Source organism: Salvelinus sp. IW2-2015, linkage group LG24, assembly GCF_002910315.2.
Source record: "Salvelinus sp. IW2-2015 linkage group LG24, ASM291031v2, whole genome shotgun sequence".
Taxonomy (NCBI): Eukaryota; Metazoa; Chordata; class Actinopteri; order Salmoniformes; family Salmonidae; genus Salvelinus; species Salvelinus sp. IW2-2015.
The window spans coordinates 7,303,169-7,326,173 of NC_036864.1; the positions used below are offsets into that span (position 1 = coordinate 7,303,169).

General features: G+C 45.3%; 1 protein-coding gene and 1 long non-coding RNA gene across 2 annotated transcripts in view; one reads left to right on the top strand and one right to left on the bottom strand.

The window, feature by feature from the left end:
* The first annotated feature begins 362 nt into the window (after window positions 1-362).
* LOC111951410 (uncharacterized) lies at window positions 363-2,783 on the top strand. The gene is made up of 3 exons (XR_002875600.1): window positions 363-476; window positions 1,806-1,919; window positions 2,639-2,783. It is a non-coding gene; the product is annotated as an uncharacterized lncRNA (long non-coding RNA).
* Window positions 2,784-6,903: 4,120 nt separating this feature from the next.
* Window positions 6,904-23,005, bottom strand: part of efcab6 (EF-hand calcium binding domain 6) — a 37,694-nt gene continuing 21,592 nt past the window's right edge. The window contains exons 12-27 of the mRNA XM_070434713.1: window positions 21,715-21,928; window positions 21,362-21,476; window positions 17,475-17,602; window positions 16,918-17,150; window positions 16,752-16,815; window positions 16,522-16,640; window positions 16,248-16,397; window positions 15,348-15,558; window positions 14,922-15,094; window positions 14,641-14,759; window positions 13,841-14,367; window positions 13,191-13,427; window positions 12,737-12,932; window positions 12,396-12,583; window positions 7,809-7,958; window positions 6,904-7,702 (exon numbers count right to left, since the gene is read on the bottom strand). Of these exons, the coding sequence (XP_070290814.1) occupies window positions 7,580-7,702; window positions 7,809-7,958; window positions 12,396-12,583; window positions 12,737-12,932; window positions 13,191-13,427; window positions 13,841-14,367; window positions 14,641-14,759; window positions 14,922-15,094; window positions 15,348-15,558; window positions 16,248-16,397; window positions 16,522-16,640; window positions 16,752-16,815; window positions 16,918-17,150; window positions 17,475-17,602; window positions 21,362-21,476; window positions 21,715-21,928 (2,947 nt within the window). The 3' untranslated portion in view covers window positions 6,904-7,579. The remainder of the gene's footprint in view (window positions 7,703-7,808; window positions 7,959-12,395; window positions 12,584-12,736; window positions 12,933-13,190; window positions 13,428-13,840; window positions 14,368-14,640; window positions 14,760-14,921; window positions 15,095-15,347; window positions 15,559-16,247; window positions 16,398-16,521; window positions 16,641-16,751; window positions 16,816-16,917; window positions 17,151-17,474; window positions 17,603-21,361; window positions 21,477-21,714; window positions 21,929-23,005) is intronic.

The window sequence follows — 23,005 nt, forward strand, 5'->3', positions numbered from 1 at the left end:
TTCTCCTTTCCCCTCCCGTCCTGGAAGGCTCCAATGCCGACTGTTGAATCAAGCGGACATTAATGTTTAATGTTGAGGCTGTGAGGTTTTGTAGCCTAGAGCTTTCTGCCTGCGTCTCTAAGGTTCTGTCTAATTTATGCTGTTGCACTTTGTACGTGGCAGCAGTAGTCTTTGATTTGTCAGAGCAGATGATTGAGGTTCAGAGGTTAAGTGCCATTTTGGCTGTTAATCTCTCCCCCAGCAGGGCTCTCACCCCGCAGGGCTCAACCTTATTAGAGATGATGATCTGATGGGTGATTGTGTTGACAGTTGATATGATATACTGTATTAATCTCTGTCCTCTCTCTTTCTCTGAGCCAGGCAGCCATGGTACTATGGCTGGGGGTTCAACCTGCCAAGAGGTCAGGCTCTGCTGGACAAGTGGAACCAGATACCCGACTCCACCGACATACTGGTCACACACTGCCCCCCACTGGGTGAGGGAGACATTACACCTGGGGGACACAATCATGAGACGTCACCGCACACACGTTCCATACATACGCACATATGCACACAGTCACACGCACATGCTTTGATAGACTGTCAAATAAGTAATTCTTTTTGAATAATCTGTAATTTATTCCTGTTATCATCCTCGTGTAAACATCTACCCACACTTACATACACATTTGCATAACACACACACACTTTCACAGCCCATCTCCTGCTGCAGCTGGGAGATGCTCAGACGAGTGTGTGTGATTGATTTCTGTGGCTGCTGCGTGGCGTCTCGCCTCTAAACACAGGGAGTTATTTTCCGTTCAGTTTAGCCAAGTGTCTCCAGCTCCCCTCTCCTCATAAGCCACGGCATATGGAGCATCTACAGCGGGCCACTAATGCCTATTAGAGGGAGAGACAAAGACAGGGGGAGAGAGAGGGAGAAAGAGGTGGGGATGAAGGAGAGACAGAGCAAGAGAGAGGAGGCTGGGGAGGAGAAGGAGAGAGAGGGAGAAAGGGGTGGGGGAGAATGCAGAGAGCAAGAAAAGAAGAGAGCGAGGGACAGAGAACTACAGAGAGACCGTCAGTCTAGAGAGAGAGGAAGAGAAAGATACAACAGAAAGCGAGGGCTAGACGGAAGGGGACCGAGAAAAAGAGTGAGACGCCGTTCGTTCGCACTGCGGCAAAACCACTCGTCTTTTATGGGGCGCGATGGAACGGAGATGGAGGAGAGGAGAAATATGGCCTCTTTTTATCTAGCGCTGAGGAGGAAGTTACACAGGAGAGAAACATCTGTATAAAAGCTGTTTACTCACCAGCTGCTTTAAAACCAGCAGAGAATTAGTTGAGTGTCCAGAAATGGAGACAGAGCCATTACTCTCCACATCACAAAAGTCTCCACAGACTTGTAAAGTAACCCAACGGGTTTTTAGTCGAATTGCGTTTACTTATTTCAAGCTTTTCACTAGATTTCAAAGCACTTTGTGTATGAGGGTGTGTCACGCCATCCACCACCAACGTGTGCATGGCACAAGAAAGACCAGTCCCGATAGTGTTTCTATAGACTCAGCAGAATGCTTCCTGTAGAAGTGGCACTAAATCAGTCTCTCTCTCTCACCCGTGTCACCCTGTGTGTAGCAAAGTGCAGCGGTATGTGTAGCAGAATGTGTGTGTGTAAGTCATCTCCATTCTCTACAGGGCTTCTGGACTAGTGCATTATAGTATTGTGGAGTGATGTGTATACAGGGTGTAGTATGTGTCCGTATGTTATAGCACCAGTGTTTCCTATGTGGTTGTTGACGTGTGTTGTGTTGCTGTCTCTGTAGGGTTCCTGGACTGGGTTCCTAAGAAGATGCAGCGGGTGGGCTGTATGGAGCTGCTCAACACTGTCCAGAGGAGAGTACAGCCCAAGCTACACGTGTTCGGACACATCCACGAAGGTACACACACACACACACACACATACACACACACTTTCATTCTGTATGAATGAGGTTTCTCATACTGCTACACAAGCCTACATATTTAAATCAGATTATTGATCTTGTAGGTCAAGGTCTTTGGAATACATCATTATGACTCGTTTATGGATTCTTGCAACGAGGCTGTATTTAATTCTAGTCATATATTATACCTGTAAGTGGTACTGCAGTATCTCATCCAGGCCAGGGGGGACTGGGAGGCCTTGTCTCCAGGCTGAGAGATTATATTTTGGGGTTAGCAGGTCAGCATGTGTCCCCTGGAGCACCATGGCCCCTTCGGAGAGGACCAGATTAGTAACTAAATCAGATTCACACAGAGAGGAACAGGCCGGATTTAGCCCTGCGTGTGGATCTGTGCGACTGAGATAGATTGGGAGCAAGGAAGAAGGGAGAGAAAAGGAATTGTAGCTTTTGTCATTTGTCACACATTCTCTACATCAGACCAGTTCATTCTGAGTGATCGAAAAAGCAGAAAGTATCTCACCTGTAAAACATTTGCTTCATGTCAAACGAGATGCAGTTGCCGCTGTCAGTGTTAGATGTGGAGAGTTGTGTCAATAAAGGGAAATGTAGAGAGAGTGTAAAGAAGTCAATGAACAAATGAGTGTTACTGTCAGTCTGTCTTTCTCTCCCTCTCTAACAGTCGTCTCCCCTCCTCTCTCCTCTACCTCCTCCAGGTTATGGTATGATGACAGACGGCACCACCACGTTCGTCAACGCCTCGGCCTGCACCGTCAACTTCCAGCCCATGAACCCGCCCATCGTCTTCGACCTGCCCAATCCCACCAGGACCACATGACTAGAGAAGCCCCGCCCTGCTGAGCCCCCACTCCAATTCAGAACCTAGTGGTGCAGGTAGTAGAGGGGCAGGGTTGGGCAGAGCGTGATGGTTGTTGAGTAGGGATTCTGGTCGAGAAATAAAGGTGTGGTGGTGTACTGTATATATTCAGGCTCTAATGGATGCTGTCTGTCTGTCTGTCTGTGTGTGGTGTGTGTGTGTTGGTGTGTGTGTGTGTGTGTGTGTGGTGTTTGTGTTGTGTGTGTGTGTCGTGTGTGTGTGGTGTGTGTGGTGTGTGTGAGCACAACACACAACAAGCGCCCCAAGTCTCTGATGGACGATGTGTGTGTTCTAAAGAGACAGCGCTGTTGCAAATCCTCACTTAGCAAATCCATTAATGGTTATTTTATACTGTCATTCCTTTATTTCAACAAAAGCTCTTAGAAACTATTAAGTAAGGCAAAAGACAGACCCCAGATGCCTCATCTCTCATATGGACATGTCAGCATTAGTCTGTAAATCTTCTGTTGCAACTTCTACTGCACTGGCAATCTGACCTGGCTGTCAGGTAGAGAAGAGGACAGGGGAACAGTGTATCCTGTGTCACTGTTTGAACTCACAGTCTTTCTCTCAGAAGAAGACACTGGATAACTCTCATTCTCTCTTGCTTCCTCATAGAGGACTCTGTTAAGGCCACCAGTGGAAGTTGCTCAGTGGTGAGGTTTTGACATTGGACAGTGTGGTCCACCCTTCAATTTTTGAGGGACCCCGTTTTTCCCCCTGGGGAGTGATTGAACACTTATCAGTAGGGTTTCAGAACATTAACCCAATGTCCATGTGTTGACTTTGTGGAGCGTTTGCCAAACAGACATGGATACCCTGACAGTACCTGATATCACAACTGTCCCGCACTTGCAGGATTAAAACACTGCTTTCCCCTCATCCCTTTTTCTCTTGATCCCTCTTTTCATCTGCACCTCTTGTTTCACTCTCCACTCTCTCTCTCTCTCTCTCTCTCTCTCTCTCAGGCCTTGGGCATGGTGGTTTGTGTGTGTGTGTGAGATCAAAGTGTGTGTGTGAGGGCAACGGGAGGTCTCTGCCACAGGCTGTGTGTGAGTATAGGTGTCAAACGCCCCTGGGTCTCATTACAACTCTCAGTAAGCGGGGGAGAGGGATCTCTTCTCTTCCTCTCTTCCCTTCTTCTGTTTTTTTCCCCTCTCCTTCTTCCCCCCTCCATCCCTCGTTGCATGTGTAATCAGCTCACCGTCTCATCCCTGGCTCATGTGCCGTGATCCTGACAAGTTTATTCCAAGGTCACCGGCCGGGAAGCCTGCAAGATTTTGATTCCGAGTACGGAATACTGGAAATACGTAATATTCCCCACGGGGGGACCAGGATGAATATGTATGAACTTTCCAATTTGTAAGTCGCTCTGGATAAGAGCGTCTGCTAAATGACTTAAATGTAAATGTAAATGTAATAACCAACAGAGCGGATTGGCAAATGTGTTCGCTCCCGACCCTGTACAGAAGCAGCGGTGTCTGGAATGTTCTCGCTGCTCCATGGTGCCCTTTCTGCGAGAGATGTATCATGGGAATGAACTTTGAACTCTTAGTGGACCAATGGATGACGATGAGGTGTAGGCCTAATGTACCGTAACTGGTCAAGAAGTTGGAACTGTACATCTACATCACCTGTCATTGTAAAAACATGTTAGCAATCAAGGATTACTTCAGATGTTGTTAAATATGTGTGTGTGTTGTTAAAAGAAGAGCCAGTGCAGAAACAATGTTTACATTTTATTCTAAGTTCAGTTTTTTCTTATATAGGCTAATAAATACGTATTACTGTATAATAATATCTGCACTATGTTACACTCTAAAAAATGCTGGGTTGTTTGGTTGACTCAACTGCTGAGTTGTTTTCTTTAGAAACTGCAGGGTTATTGAGGCTGGGTTATTGATGCTGGGTTTTTGATGCTGGGTTTTTGGTGCTGGGTTATTGATGCTGGGTTATTGGTGCTGGGTTATTGATGCTGGGTTTTTGGTGCTGGGTTATTGATGCTGGGTTTTTGGTGCTGGGTTATTGATGCTGGTTTTTTGGTTTCCACGCGGGTTATTTGATGCTGGGTTCATTGAGTGCTGGGTTTTTGGTGCTGGGTTTTTGATGCTGGGTTATTGGTGCTGGGTTATTGATGCTGGGTTATTGGTGCTGGGTTATTGATGCTGGGTTATTGGTGCTGGGTTATTGAGATATGACCCAGCGGGTCAGATCAGAAGACTGGAGGTGTAGTTTAGTAGGGGCGTGGCTTTCAGATAGTTATTTTTAACCACCCATGAGAGTAAATGTCATTCCTATTCATCTGTTCTGTTGCATAGTTATGACATATTAAGTCGAACATTTAAAATTTTGTAGCTTCAATGACGCTCACAGAAGTGTATAAGTTCCCTAAAACCTACATAAGTACCATTGTTGGGATACAATAAGGTGGTATACCTTATTAGGCAGTAAGATGGTATACCTTATAATAAATCATCTTAATATTACAAAAGAATGTGTGAAAAACATGTTATTGACATTGTAATTTGCAGTATGTACGTTTAAAATGATGTACAGGAATGACATTTACTCTCACGGGTGGCCAATAAGCTCTAGCTGAAAGCCACGCCCCTAATAAACCATGCCTCCTGAAAATAACCTAAGGATTATGTTAAAAAAGACCCAGCTTCTAGGTCAACCAGCATGAGTCAAAAACACCCAACTGATGGTTACATTAACCCATGTTTGGGTAATCCCAACAACCCAACATGTTGGGTCATTCATGCAACCCAATTGGCTTGGTCAAAATTAACCCAACATGTGTTCTGCCCATTATTTAACCAGCTCTAAATTAAATATAATTTTTTAGACTGCACGGGGTTACCCACACTATTATTAACTCTCTCATGTTGTCAAGCAGTTGTCTGCGTAAAAAAGGGTAAAAATTTTCTTTCTAAAGCACTTGTGAATGTGCTTCCTTCCTCTGCTCGTCTGGCAGCCAAAGTCTTTGTCAAAGTGTGGTTAGCATAACAAGACTACATCCCCGTTTGATCTCTCTGCTCTCAGACATTATATATGAACATCCCCTCTGGCTACGTTTTATTCCCAGGGTCACTGGTGTTTCACTGCTGTTCTGCACATTCTGCTAGCTGGGTTATGTCTTAATGGGGCAGACTAGTGGGCTGTTGTAGGAATACAAAGAATAGGATAGAATGTTTACAGATAAGTGTGTGTATGTGTACGTATACCTGTGTGCGTGTGGATAGAGCCAGGGGGTAAGCATTCTGAGAACATGCTTAAACGAGGGGGGGAGTCAGTGCCTGTATCATCTTCTTTTCTTTTAAAGGTTTCTGCAGGGGAAAATGTCTGTTTGTTTTTGGGCATTTCTTACTATTCTCTTTCAACCATAACTTTGAAATGTCTCACTTTTTATGCACTGTGCCTCAATAGCTGTATTCTGTATTTCCTGTTTTCTTTGAAAACTCAAGTTTTGCTGTTGTATTTCTTGTTCGTTCCTTGGGGCATGCTGTTCTGAATCTAATAACTTCTGATGACAATCTGCTTGTATTGTATATCGTTGTTACCATTGTTTGGGATATACTAACTATTGGGATTTTTTTATTGCTTTAAGGATGTACAATATTTTTTAATGTGAAAAGAAGAAAAATCCAACCATTTTAGAATGGTATTGTATAATGTGTTGCCCCTGGAGACAACTCTGTAAATGTAAAATACCTTTCTTAAAACTACCTGCTTCTGGTTTTCTGAGAGATTATCTACACAAATTGAATTAAACCTTATCTGTGACCAATGGATCATCGCTCCTTTTCTTCCCCACACTCTTTCTTTGTGTAAGTTTTCCTCCTTTCTTTTCTTTTGTTCTGTGGCAAAAAAAAAGTGTGGTGATTGTTTCTTTTTCAGCTTGGCTCTTTTGCACCAATCAAACGTATGTGTCTCATATCAATTAAGTGAGCCGGGACCAGAGTTAATTTCCAGTGTCTAAACCTGGGTTCCTCATCTCTCATTTGATAGCTTGGTTCTTCCACACCTCTGCACATTCTAATGAGAACCCTCGTTCAAATAATTACATTAGTAATCCCGGAGGAGATGGGGTAATTTATTTGCGGATGGCTTTTCGCTTTACACCATTAATACAGTACCTATCATATAGACTCCCATCTCCACTCTCTCTTTATTTTCCTTCTATCCCTCCCTCTCTATCTTTTCATGGTCTCACACTCCATCTCCATTGGCCCCTTCAGTTGTTCACTCTCTCCATCTTTCTGTAGATTATTTAGATAATGATCTCTCTCTCTCTCTCTGGGTTCTGTCTTGCAACGGTGATGCCGTCTATCTCATGAATGACAAACGCCCTCTCCTTCTCCTTGTCATCCATTTCGTTTCCCGTCAGATGGGAACAAAGACAGTCCCCCTGCATGTTGCAGCGTCCGTACATCATCCAAAAGCACTTTATTTGGTTGGGTTTGGTTCGGAAAGCAATCAGTATCATAAAGTCATACAGCGGAGAGATAAATCGGTATGCTAGAGGGAGAAAAAGCTGTAGATATGCCAGGGGAAGATATTGGGAGAAAACCCTCGACAATATATATTTTTGATAATACATCACTTTATATGTTTTAATTTATATGACATGATTTTGTAATAATWCTGTGTATYCCTCCTTCACTCAGTGGTGCAGTAAAATTATAGCGATCAATATGGACTGATTTATCAGTGATAACTAGCTAAACCTTCACAGGAGCCTACAGTAGGGCCATAGTTAGATGGCAGAGATTAGAGGTCAGTGTAGGAAGCCCCGTAGGAAGTCATTGTAGGAGATCTTCCCCGTAGTGTTCTTGTCAAAGAAAGAGGTGAGGTGGAAGAATTCTTCCTCAGATAGGTTCACTCTGAACTGCCTTAGTACCTGTAGAAATACACAATCAGGATTATCTGGTGTGTGTGTGTGTGTGACGTGTTATTAGTAAACAGCTTTTTAAATAATGGTCAAACAGTAGATTGTTGGACTATACCTTTCTGAATTCCTTGATGGAGATTTTGCCACTGTGGTTGTGGTCCAAGGTAACAAAGTTTTGCCTCAAGGAGCGCCAGAACTGCTGGACCGGGCCATAGAGCCTCAGCATGGCTTCCACACACTGTCTACTGAGAACACCCCCACTCATCTGGACCGCAAGGGAACCACAACCAGACCGCATCAGGACCAGAGAAGGCCAGAGAGGACAGAGCAGAGTTAACAAACACTTAAAGACCATTGCATGGATGTAATCATTCCAATCATATTTCTATTTTGTACACCTTAAATTATGAGTGTAACTCAGTAAAGTAGCAGTCTTTATGAACTTTTCTGAAAGACTGTTCCAGCATTAAGCACACAGGGGGTATCTGGTTGCCTGGCTACCCAGACTCCTTGCTCTGGCCAAACGTTACGCCACACCCACGGATGTTAGTTTCCTCTCCGCAGTGAGTCTGGATCTGAGTACCTACCCGACCCTTAACCGAATGCCAACACATTCGCGGCCGTCTGAATGGTCCAGAAACCGATGGGTTCGGCCAGAGCCGGAGCACACATGGGTACAGCGGCGGTTTGAAAAAATCCGTCATTGGCTTTGATACTTTGATTTGTTAGAGACCATCCAATCGCTGATGACGTTGTTTTGTACAACGCCCCTCGTCACCACTAACAACTTCAACGATGGCAGAGTCAGACTAAAGTATGTGGCGGACGACAGTGCGATTCGTCAGGCTAGGTCTCTGATTTATCACACAGATGGTTGGTTTGGTTAGTAGATAATGAGGGTTATAATTGTGAACCAAAGCCAGTACGAGAGGGGGTTTGGATGGTTTTGGCAGCTCGCAGGTTGCCAGGCAAGCTCTCACCACTCACTTCTGGTTGAGGCTTTTGGGCCCTGCTTATGCAATGTTTTATAGCCCATTTGTTGCGGGGATCTTCTCCAACCTGGCCACCCGCGTGTCAATTTTCAAGCTTTTATTAACATACCTCATTGTGCCAAAAGCACACAAATCACCAAACTTGACGAGATATGTTTGTCAAGGAGAGACAGCAGAGAGCCCGAGGGTGGGAGAGGTCCCCTGAGTAATCACACAATCTGGAAACCACCCCCCCCCTCGTTTTACTTCACAACCCCACTCCGCCCAGTCCAGAAAAGGGACAGTTAATGAGCCACAATGGACCAGAGAAAGAGGAAAGAGGTATACAAAAGAGGAAGATAAATATATGTTTCTCTCTCCCCAATACTATTTACCACAGTTTCTGCAGTAAAAACATTTGTTCATACAGCACCTGTTATTGACAGTAAGTTAAATTGGGGTTCATACAATATCGGTGTAGTGGGGAGAGGTAGTTAACGGGGTGTACAAACGTGGTTAGTGGGGAGAGGTAGTTTAAACAGGGGTGTACAATACGGTGTAGTGGGGAGGTAGTTAAATGGGGTGTACAATACGGGTGTAGTGGGGAGAGGTAGTTAAACAGGGGTGTTACAGATACGGTGTAGTTGGAGAAGGTAGTTAAATGGGTATACATAATCGGTGTAGTGGGGAGAGGTAGTTAAACAGGGGTGTACAGTACCGGTGTAGTGGTGCAGAGGTAGTTAAATGGGGTATACAATACGGTGTAGTGGGAGTAGGTAGTTAAACAGGGTGTACAGATACCGGTGTAGTGTGCAAGGTAAGTTAAATTGGGGTATACAATATCGGTGTAGTGGGGAGAGGTAGTTAAACAGGGGTGTACAATACGGTGTAGTGGTGCAGAGGTAGTTAAATTGGGGTATACAATACCGGTGTAGTGGGGAGAGGTATTTAAACAGGGGTTACAGTACGTGTAGTGTGAGAGGTAGTTAAATGGGGTTACAACGGTGTAGTGGGGAGAGGTAGTTAAACAGGGGTGTACAGATACGGTGTAGTGTGGAAGGTAGTTAAATTGGGGTTACATACCGGTGTAGTTGGGGAGAGGTAGTTAAACAGGGGTACAGTACCGGTGTAGTGGGGAGAGGTAGTTAACGGGGTAAACAGTACGCGGTGTAGTGGGGAGAGGTAGTTAACAGGGGTAACAGTACAAGGTGTAGTGGGGAGAGGTAGTTAAACTGGGGTAACAGTACCGGTGTAGTGGGGAGAGGTAGTTAAACAGGGGTAAACAGTACAGGTGTAGTGGGGAGAGGTAGTTAAACAGGGGTAACAGTACCGGTGTAGTGGGGAGAGTAGTTAAACAGGGGTGTACAGTACCGGTGTAGTGGGGAGAGGGAGAGGTAGTTAAACAGGGGTAAACAGTACCGGTGTAGTGGGGAAAAGGTAGTTAACAGGGGTGTACAGTACCGGTGTAGAGGGGAGAGGTAGTTAAACGGGTGTACAGTACTGGTGTAGTGGGGAGAGGTAGTTAAACAGGGGTAAACATACCGGTGTAAGTGGGAGAGGTAGTTAAACAGGGTGTACAGTACCGGTGTAGTGGGGAAAGGGAGTTAAACAGGGGTGTACAGTACCGGTGTAGTGGGGAGAGGTAGTTAAACAGGGGTGTACAGTACCGGTGTAGTGGGGAGAGGTAGTTAAACAGGGGTGTACAGTACCGGTGTAGTGGGAGAGGGAGAGGTAGTTAAACAGGGTAAACAGTACCGGTGTAGTGGGGAGAGGTAGTTAAACAGGGTGTACAGTACCGGTGTAGTGGGGAGAGGTAGTTAAACAGGGTGTACCAGTACCGGTGTAGTCGGGAGAGGGGAGAGGTAGTTAAAACAGGGGTAAACAGTACCGGTGTAGTGGGGAAGGGAGTTAAACAGGGGGTGTAACAGTACCGGTGTAGTGGGAGAGGTAGTTAAACAGGGTGTACAGTACCGGTGAGTGGGGAGAGGTAGTTAAACAGGGGTGTACAGTACCGGTGTAGTGGGAGAGGAGGTAGTTAAACAGGGTACAGTACCGGTGTAGTGGGGAGAGGTAGTTAAACAGGGTGTACAGTAGGTGTATGGGAGAGGTAGTTAAACAGGGGTGTACAGTACCGGTGTAGTGGGGAGAGGTAGTTAAACAGGGGTAAACAGTACGGTGTACGTGGGAAGAGGTAGTTAACGGGGTACAGTACGGTGTAGTGGGGAGAGGTAGTTAAACAGGGGTAAACAGTACGGTGTAGTGGGGAGAGGTAGTTAAACAGGGATGTACAGTACCGGTGTAGTGGGGAGAGGTAGTTAAACGGGTGTACAGTACCGTGTAGTGGGGAGAGGGAGAGTAGTTAAACGGGTGTACAGTACCGGTGTAGTGGGGAGAGGGGAGAGGTAGTTAAACAGGGGTGTACAGTACCGGTGTAGTGGGGAGAGGGGAGAGGTAGTTAAACAGGGGTAACAGTACGCGTGTAGTGGGAGAGGTAGTTAAACAGGGGTGTACAGTACCGGTGTAGTGGGGAGAGGTAGTTAAACAGCGGATGTACAGTACCGGTGTATGGGGGAGAGGTAGTTAAACTGGGTGTACAGTACCGGTGTAGTGGGGAGAGGGGAGAGGTAGTTAAACGGGTGTACAGTACCGGTGTAGTGGGGAGAGGGGAGAGGTAGTTAAACGGGTGTACAGTACCGGTGTATGTGGGGAGAGGGGAGAGGTAGTTAAACAGGGGTGTACAGTACCGGTGTAGTGGGGAGAGGGGAGAGGTAGTTAAACGGGTGGACAGTACCGGTGTAGTGGGGAGAGGGGAGAGGTAGTTAAACGGGTGTTACAGTACCGGTGTAGTGGGGAGAGGGGAGAGGTAGTTAAACGGGCGTACAGTACCGTGTAGTGGGGAGAGGGGAGAGGTAGTTAAACAGGGGTGTACAGTACCGGTGTAGTGGGAGAGGGGAGGTAGTTAAACAGGGTGTTAACAGTACGGTGTAGTGGGCAGAGGTAGTTAAACAGGGTGTACAGTACCGGTGTAGTGGGGGAGAGGTAGTTAACAGGGTGTAACAGTACCGGTGTAGTGGGGAGAGGGGAGAGGAGTAGTTAAACAGGGTGTACAGTACCGGTGTGTGGGGAGAGGGGAGAGGTAGTGTTAAACGGGTGTACGTACGGTGTATGGGGAGAGGGAGGGTAGTTAAACGGGTGTACAGTCCGGTGTAGTCGGGACGAGGGGAGAGGTAGTTAAACGGGGTGTACAGTACCGGTTGTAGTGGGGAGAGGGAGGTGTTAAACAGGGGTGTACAGTACCGGTGTAGTGGGGAGAGGTAGTTAAACAGGGTGTACAGTACCGGTGTAGTGGGGAGAGGTATTAAACAGGGGTGTACAGTACCGGTTAGTGGGAAAGTAGTTAAACAGGGTGTAACAGTACCGGTGTAGTGGGGAGAGGTAGTTAAACATGGGTGTACAGTACCGTGTAGTGGGGAGGAGGTAGTTAAACGGGTGTACAGTACGTTAGTGTGGGGAGAGGTAGTTAAAGCGGGTGCTACAGTACGGTGTAGTGGGGAGAGGGGGAGGTGTTAAACGGGTGTACAGTACGCGGTGTAGTGGGGAGAGGGGAGAGGTAGTTAAACGGGTGTACAGTACCGGTGTAGTGGGGAGAGGGGAGAGGTAGTTAAACAGGGGTGTACAGTACCGGTGTAGTGGGGAGAGGGGAGAGGTAGTTAAACAGGGGTAAACAGTACCGGTGTAGTGGGGAGAGGTAGTTTGGGCCGCTCAAAGGGCTGTCTAACTGCTGGCGGTTTGAAGTTGAGGAGGAAGTGACGTAGGAAGTCAGGATATGACACGTGCCCACTGTCCCTCATGTCGAACTTTACGGCCAGACGATCAAGCTCCTTCTGGGTCACACTGACGTTGAGGCTTTGCAGGATGTCTGTGACACACACACAGTCAGGTATGGAAGTGATTTTGATCAAATGGTTTTGAGGTGGATTGTGAATTGAAGTTACATAAAATAATGATTGACTGGTGATAATGAATCAGGCGCTGCGCTGTATGTATGTCACTCTGTGATTGGTCGTTTTACCCAGGAAGCAGCGTGTGCTGATCTCTCCGTCTCTGTCTCTGTCCTCCTCCCTGCACCTCCTCTGAATGTCCCTCCAGCAGCGCTGCACCTGCACCTTCAGCCTCCTCTCCACCTCCTCACAGTCCACCAGGGGGCTCTCCCTCTCTCTCCCCGCCGTGGACGGACGCCTGGCCCTGCTGGACACACCCACCTCCGACTGGGGGGAGGGGGACAAGGACAGGGGGATTGATAATGTGTGTTACTTTCAGTCCTAGATTAGAAGAGATACGGTATGTGTATTATGATTTGGATGCCATCCTAGTTAGATTTTGGATATCACTTCTGGTCACTCCCAGGAGCTACAGAACTAACTGGGATGGCTTCTATAACGCTACTTAGAACTGTGGATTATCAAATACAAAGATGGAGATATATAAGTAACCTGATACGCATCATGTATAGAGAGATCCTGTACCTTTGAGCGTTGGAGGTTGCTGCCTGTAGTCTTTGGCCTCTGTAGAGCTGGTGGGGAGGATGACATCCTATCTATGGCCCCAGGGGATGGTGGTGATGCAGATTTCAGGGGACTGATGTCCTCTGGGTCTGTGGTCTTGTCCCTTATCCCAACAGTTCCCCTGGCGTGCTTCAGGAACTCCCTGTACTCCAGATCCCCCAGCACATTCACTGGCAGCTTCTCCCACACCCTCTCAAACTGAGGAGAGAGAGGAATTACACATTTAGTACACACACACACATCATATCCCACATTTTCAAACTGATATTCACACAGACACACACTCACATTTACACACAAGCTTAATGAACTTCACGGATGACTAACGTTCTCAATAAGTAGTCAATAATTATCAACACATACAAATTTGTTTTTGATTGCAATAATTAAAAACTAAGGAGAACTTGGCTGGCAAATGCATCAAAAAATGAAAAAATCTAATTTACACACACGCACGTATGTCTATTCCTGTTGTTTCTGCATGAAAACCCATTGGTAGAGTATAATGAATTGTGCCAAGTATTTTTTTTTTGTAAGAGCTTAAATAAAAATATATATATGTAAAAAGCTATACTGTATGACCCTATTGAGACAGGACCCTGTCAGCTTACCTGGTCACGGGTGAGCCTCATGAAATGGCGGTCACACATCATTCTGAAGTCCTCTTTAGAGATGGTGTCATTATGGGTGTGGTCTAAGTCCACTATCTCCTTGGTGATGGTGTACAGGCGGGCGGAGACAACTTCCTCACTGATTGGCAAAGGCTGGGGCTGGGTGGGGAAACCTGCCTTACCCACTCTGTCTGACCAATCCTCAGGGGTCTGCACACACAGATGCATACACACGCAACAAATAAAAACAGATGCATAATGCACATGCACAGGCCTACGTATAAACACAGAGTACGGACCCCCCACCACACACACACAGACCCAAACACACACGTCCAGGTTGCATAGGTTGAACTGGTTGAGGAAGTCTCTCCAGTACACCGTGTGGTTCTCCCAGTTCAGCTTCATTCTGTCGAGCAGGAATCTGAACTGGGGGTCCGAGAGGCAGGCACAAAAATGGTCCAGCACCCGCCGGAACTCCAAAGGGGTGACCGCCCGTTCCCACTCCTGTCTAAGGCAGAGAAGGCCTGAGAGACCAGACGGAGAGACAGGTAAGTAGGAGTAGGTGTGGCTGACCAGATGAGAGCATGTCTGAGCTTACGCAAGTAGAAAGGACCTTCCTCAGTTTTAATACATATTAAAAAGCACAGTTCATTTGTTACAATTTAAATKGTTTATTACTGTAAGTAGCTAAAACAAATTGACGTTAACTGTATATGTTGTTGATGTTTTACAGTGTAAGAGGCCTTCACAATGAGAGCCAGGGAAGAAGAGGGATAGAGTGTTGGGAGAGGCCTAACCTTGTGGAGTATATCCATCGATGTGGTGACCAGTTCCCTTCCCTGTCCCGTGGTCAAACGCCTTCAGGAAGTTCACATAATGCAACTTCCTGTCCTCACTGTCCATTGGAACCTTGAGTCTAAAATATAGAGGAGGCAGAAGTGTTTAAGTATTCAGCAGTTACTAATATCAGTTCAACATCAGTTCAACAGTACTCAACATCCGTTCAACATCAGTTCAACAGTACTCAACATCAGTTCAACAGTACTCAACATCAGTTCAACATCAGTTCAACANGAACTGGTTGAGGAAGTCTCTCCAGTACACCGTGTGGTTCTCCCAGTTCAGCTTCATTCTGTCGAGCAGGAATCTGAACTGGGGGTCCGAGAGGCGGGCACAAAAATGGTCCAGCACCCGCCGGAACTCCAGAGGGGTGACCATCCCGTTCCCACTCCTGTCGAAGGCAGAGAAGGCCTAAGAGACCAGATGGAGAGACAGGTGAGTAGGAGTAGGTGTGGCTGACCAGATGAGAGCATGTCTGAGCTTACGCAAGTAGAAGGACCTCCCTCAGTCTTAATGCATATTAAAATGCACAGTTCAATTGTTACAATTTAAATAGTTTATTACTGTAAGTAGCTAAAACAAATTGATGTTAACTGTATACGTTGTTGGTCTTCACAATGAGAGCCAGGGAAGAAGAGGGACAGAGTGTCGGGAGAGGCCTAACCTTGTGGAGTATATCCATCGATGCAGTGACCAGTTCCCGTATCCTACCAACAGCTCTTTCAGGACTGAGCCACTCCAGACTCTCGGCTGGGTCAGGGGATCCACAGAGCCTAGGGGGGTGCTCACACCCCTTCCCTGTCACGTGGTCAAACGCCTTCAGGAAGTCCACGTATGACAACGTCCTGTCCTCACTGTCCATTGGAACCTTGAGTCTAAAAGAGGAGACAGAAGTGTCTAACCATTCAGCAGTTACAAGCATCTGTTTAACATCAGTTCAACATCAGTTCAACAGTATTCAACATCAGTAAATGCTTCTGCTTCCTGGAAACTTTTCAGGGAATTAAAAACGGTTTATTTTCAGTTGTAGTTCACAAGGCATTAATTTTATTAGTCCTAGAGTCAGGAAATGTTCACAGAACAATTAGTGTATTATTATTATTTTGTTGAAATAACATTGGCAAAAAATGAGATACAAGATTTTTCCAGGACCACGACGAAGATAGACAGATTGATTATAACCCAGTAGTTTGATCATTATTAAGGTGTGTTAGCTATATGAAGGAATGGAGAGGTCTTTATAATGAGAGTTATTTACGTGTGTAGGAGGTGGGTGAGCTGGTGTCTGTGTAGGAGACAGTTGTATCTCTGGAGCAGACTCTGTAGGTCCTCCACCCTGACTAGGCCCTCTCTCTTCTTATCCAGGCGGTTCAGAGCACTGCTCAACCCCTCACAGTTACCCTGCACCACGCGCCTGGATGGTCAAATAAACAGCACACACACAGAGTTATTATTGATCAGTTCTTTGACCAAAGCTCAGACGGATGCTGAACTCTAGAAGCGTATTCTATTGAATTAAATTAGTAATTGCACAAATTAATTTAGTTAATCACTCTCCACTCACTCAATGTCCTGCAGCGTAGCCCCTGCAGGGAGACCATGTATGGGGGTGGTGTCTGCATCCTTCCTCGCATGTCCCACCTCCTGTGGATCCACGCCCAGCTTCTCTAGGAACGCAGCACAGGCGAGGTAGCCACGCCCTTCTCCATCATACCTGTCAGTGGAACAGTGTTTGGACAAATCCCAGCTCCGCATTGATATCGTTGAATGATTTACACAAAACAGATCTCAAGTTAGGACTGGAATGTGGTGTTCTACCGCTCTCTAATATCGCTCACCTGGCCCACAGTTCCTCTAACTCATCAGGACTGATGGGGAGGTCGTAGGTATAGAGGAGACTCCAGAGGTCCTTCTTGAAGACCAGACCCTGACCATCTTCGTCAAAGCGACAAATCACCTGGAGTAGGTAAGATCACCTATAATGGGGTTCCTCTCACATGTTAACATACACATGATCCTCTTTGAGACTTGAGCTTCAGGGTAGACGTATGCGTTAAACCAGACTGACCTTTGACATAGCAGTCCATCTGTGGCGTGCGTTGGACGCCAGGTGTTCATGCAGTTGGTCTGGCCTGTTTGAACAGCATCAAGAACACACACAGAAACATCTCCGCTACATTTACATATGAATACCGTCTAACCTCACACACACACTTCCACAAGACCCTATTCACCCATTGGCTGGCTTGAAATTCTGCCTGCGACTCTTGCCGCTGGATTGGACGAGGGTGAAGAACTCTGGGTAGTTGAGGTTGGCTCCAGGCTGCAGGCCCAGCAGCTGCAGCAGGCGCTGGTACTCCCTCTCCTTGGTGACCAGGCCCAGACTGTCATACAGCTCTCTGAAGTCATGCCTGTCCACCACGCTGTCACAGTTCTTATCCATCACACGGAACGCTGACAGGATGTCCTGATTGGACAGAGAAGATGATGATGACACGGTGATTGGCTGTGTATATTGATTGGATGTAAATATGTATGGAACATGTATTGTTTTGCTACACGTTCTCTTGTCGTTTTAGCGCTAGGCTTGGATTTGGGCTTTGGCATTATGCATTCAACTGACTTTAAAGTGTCTGTGAGGGTTAGTATCCCAACCCCTTGTCGTCTTATCCAGTCAGTACTAGGTGTTTGTGTGTGCAGTATAGAATGTGTATATTGATCAAAACAATTGATCCCAGAGGTAATGGAGTGTGGAGTTGTGTAGTGGGCGTGGACGGTTCCTCTCTCTCACCCCGTGGATGTTCTCGATCCTCTCTTTGATCACACTGAGGCAGTCCTCCGCTGTCAGGAGGCGTGGCTTAGCCCGCAGGTTACCACGGTTACCCCCCGAGGCCTGGTTCTGCTCTCTGGCCTGGTTCTCTATTAAAGAACACAATTAAACTGTGATTTGATTGGATGAAAGGGTTGGATTTTAAAGGCCCAGTGCAGTCAAAAATGTGATTTGCCTGTGATTTATATATATTTACACGCTATGAAGTTGAAATAATACTGTAAAATTGTGAAAATTATGATAATGACCTTTAGTTGTAAGGGCCTGTTTTGGTAAGATGGAGTTTTGGCCTGCCTGGTGACATCACCAGGTGGTAAATTAGTTAATAGCCCAATAAGAAAGAGAGTTTTCAGTTTTCCCCTCCCCTCTCCCAGACAATCATAACAAAGTTTTTGCTTGAGAAATTGCTCAAGCAAAAACGTTGAAAAGAATATAAACGCAAGATGCAACAATTTATAAGATTTTACTGAGTTACAGTTCAATATAAGGAAATCAGTCAATTTAAATACATTTATTATTCCCTAATCTATGGATTTTACAGACACCTTTAAAAAAAAAATTGGGGCGTGGATCAGAAAACCAGTCAGTATCTGGTGTGACCACCGTTTGCTCCATGCAGAGCGACACATATCTTTCACATAGAGTTGATTAGGCTGTTGATTGTGGCCTGTGGAATGCTGTCCCACTCCTCTTCAATAGCTGTGCGAAGTTGCTGGATTTTGGCGGGAACTGGAACATGCTGTCATGTCAATCCAGAGCATCCCAAACATGCTCAATGGGTAAAATGTCTGGTGAGTATGCAGGCCAATCCATTTTCAGCTTCCAGGAACTGTGTACAGATTCTTGCGACATGGGGCTGTGCATTATCATGCTGAAACACGAGGTGATGGCGGCAGATGAATGGCACGACAATGGGCCTCAGGATCTCGTCACGGTATCTCTGTGCATTCAAATTGCCTTCGAGCTTATGCCTGTCCATACCATAACCCCACCGCCATCATGAGGCACTCTGTTCACAATGTTGACATCAGCAAACCGCTGGCCCACACGACGCCATCCACCCGGTACAGTTTTAACTGAGATTCATCCATGAAGAGTACACTTCTCCAGCGTGCCAGTGGCCATCGAAGGTGAGCATTTGCCCACTGAATTTGGTTACTGCAGTCAGGTCAAGACTCTGGTGAGGACGATGAGCACGCAGATGATCTTCCCTGAGATGGTTTCCGACAGTTTGTGCAGAAATTCTTTGGTTGTGAAAGCCCACACGTGGTCTGCGGTTGTGAGGCCAGGTTGTGAGGCCAGTGTCATCAGCAGTCCGGATGGCTTGTCTCAGATGAAGCCGCAGGTGAAGAAGCCAAATGTGGAGGTCCTGGGCTAGCATGGTTACACGTGGTCTGCGGTTGTGAGGCCAGTTGGACGTACTGCCAAATTCTCTAAAAGGACATTGGAAGCGGCTTATGGTAGAGAAATTAACATTCAATTCTCTAGCAACAGTTCTGGTGGACATTCCTGCAGTCAACATGCCAAAAGCACCCTCCTTCAAAACTTGAGATGTCTGTGGCATTGTGTTGTGTGACAAAACTGCACATTTTAGAGTGGCCTTTTATTGTCCCCAGCACAAGTTTTACCTGTGTAATGACCATTCTGTTTAATCAGCTTCTTGATATGCCAAACCTGTCAGGTGGATGGATTATCTTGGCAAAGGAGAAATGCTCACTGACAGGGACGTAAACAAATGTGTGCACATTTTAGAGAAATAAGCATTTTGTGTGTATGAAACATTTCTGGGATCTTTTATTTCAGCTCATGGGACACCTTACATGTTGCGTTTATATTTTTGTTCAGTATATTTTTGTTTCTTTTTGGCACTTTTAACTGAAAACAATCACAGTTAAGTACTTAATTGTTACCTAGAAATGATATGATATTGAGATAAAAACAGCTGCATTGGACCTTTACATTTGTCACTTTAAAGGGGCAATCCGGAGTAGAAACAATAACAATAAAAGTTTCCTGCCACTGTTTCGGACCACTCTCAAATGTACAGACAAAGCTATGGATGCAAGGACTGATTGTAACCAATGTTTTGAAGTTATACAGTTTGTTTACATTTGCTTTGTTTACAAACATTGGCGTAAAACAAGCTTAGATTTTGGGTTCTGATGGGGTATGGCAGTTGAACGAAGCTCATGAGGCATTAACCTCCAAAAGTCTAAGCCGTTGGGGGGGTTACTAAGCTAAAATATGGAATTGTTTTAGGATGGTCAAACCATGGATCATTTAACTATTGGATTTTGAATTTTAGGACCTCTTTAGGTATAAAAAAAAATGTACACAATTATTTTATTCAATATTGAGTTTGGTCTTTACTACTATAGCCATTAAAACGCAGTGAACAACACATTCCTAAACGGCAAAAAAGACAGTTGAATAATAAATCATAAGGAATAAAGTCTTGAAGTGTCGGTCCTATAAGAAAGCTCAGGAAATTTTGGGACACATATTTAACCCCTTATTTTTGTTGGAACAAAACTACCTCCATACTTCTATTCGTTTGTATGGGTTACCTACAGACAAGTCAAAATGGAGAACTCCTTTTTCTCCCCTTTCTGTAAAGTTGTCAAATTAGATCGTAGGCCAAACCGTTCGGATGCTACAGACGTTTTCGTGAGAAGACTGATTTTTGGGATGTCTCATGGTCTGACAAACACCGCTGTAGCTTGGCCCCCTTCCACCGCAGATGTTGAAGGCCGATGTGGTGGATTGAGACGCAGCCCATGCAAAAACCTGATATTTCCATCTTAAATTGACGGATTTTAATTGGGATTTATTTATTATGTTACTTACATTGACACACCCGTGCGTCAATAGACTCTTAAGGATGTAATAAGTTATATTCTTCAAGAATCAAGGGGTACATATCATTAATTTATACGTCGCAAAAATGGATGCAACAACAGCAGATTGCTCCTTTAATGTCATCCTTATCGTTATTTAATTGACTTCCAAGAATTCAACTTGGCATGTCAAATGTTTATGTTCCCAGTTGCAAATGGAAAAAAGGAAGAATGTCAGGCACAAAATGAATAACTGAGGCTATCGTCTTATATTTATTGATAAGGTTAAAGGATTAATTTCAGTTTGTTGTCTTTTGTGTAAAATATGCCCTTTTATGTTATTTACTGGTTAATGTAATGCAATGTCAGTGTCTGAAATTGACATAAAAAAATTAGAATGTTGTTATAATTTCCACTCGGATTAGGCGTTTGTGTTTTTTTCACACAGAAAAAGGACCCCTCACAACTGCCGACGTCAGTAGTCCTTTAACTGCCTGATCCATTTCTAAATAGGATCTTGGCACTTTTTCTCTCCAAATCCTTTAAAACACAAATGTTGCACTTTGCAAACATGGCTAAGTTTAGGTCCTGATTCTGTTTAATGTAAAAAAAATATATATTAAATCGAGGATACAAATTAGAGTGGTGCCCTGCTGCTTCCATTCTGCTTCCAAAGCTCATAATTACCCCAAACAGTCAGCAATAAGAGGATTTCTGCTTCTCTCTCCTTTCCTCTGTACTAATGAGAGATGAGAGCTTCTCTAAAACTATATTTATAATCCCAATGAGCTCTCCAATGAGTCATGTGCTAACAGAGACATCATTTTACAGGAGGCAGGGGAGTAGCCTTTGATCGCCGTGGGTGGGGTGCTGGTTGGGGAGGGATGAGGATTTCTGAGGGGTTTTCAAGTGGAATGACCCTCTCTTTATCTCCCCTTGCTAGGACACTAATTTAGAGATCAGTCTGAGTCTCTAGACCATGGCAAGTTAAGAGTCACACTCGACTCGTACCGTCATACTTATCCAGGAAAGCTGAACAGGACATTTTTCCGTCTTTGAAACCAAGCGATACGTTGAGCTTGCGGAACTGCTTCTCATCCAAGGTGATCCAGCTGTCATCCAGTATCTGGGAATGTTAATAACAAGGAAATAGGTTGGGACTACATTAGGACAAGGTGCATGTCCTATACAAAGGTGTCGGATAAGTTACTTATAATAATGACTGTAGAGCGATATAATCTTCATAAAAAGAAACTGTGGCTCACATAGAGGAACACTATTGTCAAGGCCCTGGGAGAGCAGAGCTCAAGTACACCAGGTGTCAAGTAGAGGTCAAGTATACACGACTGTCTCGACCTTCTGACCTTCTTTAGATCTCTCAACGACAGCATTCCGTCTGAGCTTCTGGCCGTTGCCCGGATATGGTCGTCGAGGGTAACGTGTCTGTGGTCCAGCCTCTCTTTGAGCTTCCTGAACATAGTGTTCTCTACCATGCGAACCCTTGGACCCCCCACAGTGGCGCTGGGGGGACGCACTGGCTTGTTGTTCACCAAGGCATTCTGGGATTGATAGTTTAGTCTGTTGGTGTCAGAAATGTAGTACATATTGCATTAGAACAAAAAACACTTCCTCTCTAACTCCTCTGTTACTTAACTTTACCCTTTGTTATTATGGACCCCTGTCTCTGTCTGACCACCTTTCACTCTCTCTCTTTCTCTCCATCTCTCACTTTGTCCCTTCTATCTCCCTCTGCCTTTGTTCTCCATACCTGTCAGAGCCCTTGCGGGGGTAGTGTATAGTGCCTGTCTGTGTCTCTCCTGTAGGCAGGCCCAGGGCCCTGAGGAACTGTCTGTACCTGACCCTGCATGACCCTGGGTCTAAACCAGACTCACACAGCCTAGAGTACACAGGACACAAACAATATACAGTGCCATGCAAAAGTATTCATCCCCCTTAGTGCATGACAACCTGTAATTTTAATTGATTTTTATTTGGACTTTATGTAATGGACATACACAAAATAGTCCAAATTGGTGAAGTGAAATAAAATTTAAAAAATTGTTTCAAAGAATAATAAAAAATGTAAAAAGGAAAAGTGGTGCGTACATATGTATTCACCCCCTTTGCTATGAAGCCCCTAAATAAGATCTGGTACAACCAATTACCTTCAGAAGTCACATAATTAGTTTAATAAAGTCAAACTGTGTGCAATCTAAGTGTCACATGATCGGTCACTTGATCTCAGTATATATACACACCTGTTCTGATAGGCCCCAGAGTCTGAAACACCACTAAGCAAAGGGCACCACCAAGCAAGCAGGACGATGAAGACCAAGGAGCTCTCCAAACAGGTCAGGGACAAAGTTGTGGAGAAGTATAGATCAGGGTTGAGTTATAAAAAAAGATCAGAAACTTTGAGCATCCCACGGAGCACCATTAAATCCATTATTAAAAAATGGAAAGAATATGGCACCACAACAAACCTGCCAAGAGAGTGCCAAAACTCACGGACCAGGCAACGAGGGCATTAATCAGAGGCAACAAAGAGACCAAAGATAACCCTGAAGGAGCTGCAAAGCTCCACAGCGGAGATTGGAGTATCTGTCCATAGGACAACAGAGCTGAGCTTTACGGAAGAGTGGCCAGAAAAAAGCT